At 43.4% G+C, this 3,890-nt stretch overlaps 1 protein-coding gene across 1 annotated transcript; it reads left to right on the forward strand.

Moving 5' to 3' along the window:
• The first annotated feature begins 210 nt into the window (after window positions 1-210).
• foxe1 (forkhead box E1) lies at window positions 211-2,347 on the forward strand. Its single transcript, XM_024407132.2, has one exon. The coding sequence runs from the start codon at window positions 588-590 to the stop codon at window positions 1,704-1,706; it is 1,119 nt and encodes a 372-aa protein (XP_024262900.1). The 5' UTR covers window positions 211-587; the 3' UTR covers window positions 1,707-2,347.
• The last annotated feature ends 1,543 nt before the right edge of the window (window positions 2,348-3,890 follow it).

Genomic DNA, 3,890 nt, shown 5'->3' on the forward strand with positions numbered 1-3,890 from the left:
AAAAGTCAGTGCTACTCTACATCCAATATTTACAGCAAAAATGATGAAAAAATCCTAAATATACACTTTTAAAAAACTGCCAGTGGCATTACATACATTTTAAAACACATGAACAATAAACCCTTATCCATTTTACTGAGGTGAGTCAGTCCCTGGGAGGGGGTGTGGCTCAGGTGTGCTGCAGAGGTGGTAGTCGAGACCTCAGGTAACTCACTGATACTCTCACACACACAACTGGAAGAACGTGTTTACAGTCACTGTATTCTCTCCTCTCTACCTGACGAGACTATCCTGGATATATAGAAAACTGGGAATGCAAACCATCTTTATTTGTTTGAACTGCTGTTTTTTTGGACTCAAGGACTGAGTTTTTGAGGACTGTGAGTTTTTGAGGACTGTGAGTTTTTGAAGAAGGAATGTTGAAACTTTCCTTTCTAGTAAATATTTTATTGCTCTTCTCTCCCTGCGTCTGCTACTGTTCCTGTCGATGACATACTGCACTTTTGGACAACCTTAGAACGACCTAGACCATTAACTTTGCAAGTTAGTCCGTTCTGTTTTTGGACATTTACAAACTACACTCAACCATGCCGGTGGTCAAAGTGGAGAAAGACAGTCCTTCTGAGATCTCCCTGCCTGCTCCCAACCCCCCTCATACGACCACGACAGTATCGGATGAACCGTCACGGGGCCGTCGCAGGAAGAGACCCCTCCAGCGAGGAAAGCCCCCCTACAGCTACATCGCCCTCATCTCCATGGCGATAGCCAACTCGCCCAACCATAAGCTGACCCTGGGCGGCATCTACAAGTTCATCACGGAGCGGTTCCCCTTCTACCAAGACAACTCCAAGAAGTGGCAGAACTCCATCCGCCACAACCTCACCCTCAACGACTGCTTCATCAAGATCCCTAGGGAGCCAGGGAGGCCCGGGAAGGGTAACTACTGGGCCCTGGACCCCAACGCAGAGGACATGTTCGATAGCGGCAGCTTCCTCCGGCGCAGGAAGAGGTTCAAGCGCTGTGACTTTACGACCTACACGTCATATGTACATGAGTCCCCTGTCTTCTCGCCTGTCCAGATCGCTCGCTCGACCTACTCCAGCTCCGTCTACGGCTCCAATATGGCGGTGAGTCCCCCGTACGGCCAGCATGGTCAGCTACCCTCTGCCTACTACCCATCCTCCTCGCCCCCCGGGTTTGGTCCTCACTGCCAGTCCCACTCCCGCATGTTCAGCATCAACACAATCATAGGGCACCCCTCTGGGGGTCAGGGGCCCGAGATGATGCAGCAGCCCAGCCGGAGCTTCAGTCCGGAGGGAGGCCCCGCTGGGGGCCCCAGCCACTGTAACCTTGGAGCCCCAGCCTTCCAGGCCCAGTCATGTGGAGGGGCCATGCTGTCCCGCTCCTCGGCCCATGTGGGGTTTCCCTACTCGGGCCCCAATGGACACCACCACCACCCACACCACCACCCACCTCAGGGCTCCTACAGCCAGGGACACAGCCAGGGGTATGGAGGTTCAGGGCGCCTCCACTCCCACTCCTCACCCCACATGGCTGGAGATGCTGTGGAGCATTATGGGAGAGTGTCCCCGGGTCAGTTGGGCTCTTTGGTCCAGTATAATGGTGCAGGTACCACCAGCACTGGAGCCTACCTAAGACACCCCACGTACTCGGGGAACATGGATAGGTTCGTGTCTGCCATCTGAGGAACTGTCTTCAAAGAATTATGCATTGGGTTGGTTTTTAGGACAGAACAGTTTCAGTGGACTTTTCCGTTTCAGTCGGCGGCTGTGAGAGACACTGGTGATAATGGGATGGCATGACTCAAAAGGAAAAGACTAAAGGACATAAGATGAACAGGATTCTTCCGTCATGTTTTGGTGTGTTATTTTGACTTGAATCAATGTGCATGTTTTGAGATATAAAATGTCCTTAATTCAGTGGCTGTGACAAATATGATATGGACTGCAATACAATGTAAACACGCTCAAGTATCAAGTGCAATGCTCAGGACACTACATTGTTAAATATACATTGTTTAAATCCATATCATGATGCACCATAATGTGTGTACAGTTGAGATTTGAGTTTAAAGGTTAAAGTATGTGTCTGGACTTGTATCACTTTGTAGCTTCATCGAGTGTATCTCAAAAGCTTGAATGAGGTTTTGCCGTTCGTTTTCTTTACTGTGGTGAAAATCTGTGGTTGCAAAAGCTCAATTTTCATGAGTTGAATGTGTGCAGGGTCTTTTTTATGTAAATGTCTAAATATATTTGTAATGAAATTTAAACTGTGTAAATTATTGTTTCATGTTGTGCATTTGATAAAGATTTTTTTGAAAAAAATGCTTAAGAAGTATTTTGTGCCTTTTTTAAAATAAGGACTCAGAGTTGAATTACATTCATTTAAGCAAAACAACATAATTACTTAAAAGGTAAATGTATCATTGAATAAAATATGCAGATGCCTGTAGTGCAAGTTGTGACAAAAGGAGTTTCAATGGTAGAAATCAAAACCCTTGATTTGGATCCACTTAACACTTTAATAATTGTTGTAATTAAAGTGCAACAATTGGAAATGGTCACACAAGGAGTTATGGGAATGTTTCATGTTTTTATTATTCGCATCTACAGGTCAGGATGCACAAAATGAAATGCTTACTTGCAGGTTCCTTCTCGACAATGCAACAACTATAAGAAACAAAAGATAAGAACACGAATATAAAGTAAATGGCTCAGTAGAATAGAATAAACATGTTAGCAGAAGCATAGTAATAGAATGTGTCACTGAAAAGTCCATAATTCTGTAGATTTACAGCTAAAGGAATGTAGTAGAAATGCATACAGCTTAGAGAAGAGCTAAAGTAAAAGAGCTCTTCAACATATACACTTCAGGCTTCATGACATTAACAAAAAGCCTGCTTCCTTCATTCCTTGCCAGAAACAGACACTTAAGACATTTCAGACTGCATCTTTTGTGCAGCCCATTCCTCCCCTCCAACATTTCAGCTCAGTTGGACATGAAGTGTGTCTGGAGCCATAGAATTATCAGTCACTGTGAACGGCAGGCACAAGTGTCATGTCCAGACATCAGTGTACAGATGTAGGATCTTAATTTGATCACCCTGTTGCAGGAGATCTAAAACTTGTGGTGTATTTGAGGTTTTAAAATGCTTCTGAAGTCTGACATTTCAAAGCGGATATTACAGACTTGCAAAAAATGTCTTATTAACCCCTACAAACATATCCATGAATTACAATCCACATAATAATTCACATTTCCTGTTGCTGCAAGATTATTTTCCTGCTCTAGCAACCTGGCTCAAATTAGGATCCTACATCTGTAGCGCACACTCAGACAGAAAGCCTGGCCTAATCTTTGCTAAGGAACCAGCAATCAGCAAATTAATTCACTTGGAACCTGATATTTTAACTCAGTACACTACGTGTTCAGTGGTGTCAGGTTAAACGTGTGTGGCTCAAAAGGACTTAAAAAGACTTAAAAGGGAGGAAGAGAAGGAAAAAACAGTTTTATGCCATCTTTATGAGGTCGTTTCAGATCAGCTACATTTGAAGTCGGAAGTTTACTTACACCTTAGCCAAATACATTTAAACTCAGTTTTTCACAATTCCTGACATTTAATCCTAGTAAAAATGTCCTGTCTTAGGTCAGTTAAGATCACCAATTTATTTTAGGATTGTAAAATGTTAGAATAATAGTAGAGAGAGTGATTTATTTAAGCTTTTATTTCTTTCATCACATTCCCAGTGGGTCAAAAGTTTACATACACTCAATTATTATTTGGTAGCATTGCCTTTAAATTGTTTAACTTGGGTCAAAAGTTTTGGGTAGCCTTCCACAAGCTTCCCACAATAAGTTGGGTGAATTTT

The sequence above is a fragment of the Oncorhynchus tshawytscha genome, unplaced genomic scaffold (assembly GCF_018296145.1).
Source record: "Oncorhynchus tshawytscha isolate Ot180627B unplaced genomic scaffold, Otsh_v2.0 Un_contig_6829_pilon_pilon, whole genome shotgun sequence".
Classification (NCBI taxonomy): Eukaryota; Metazoa; Chordata; class Actinopteri; order Salmoniformes; family Salmonidae; genus Oncorhynchus; species Oncorhynchus tshawytscha.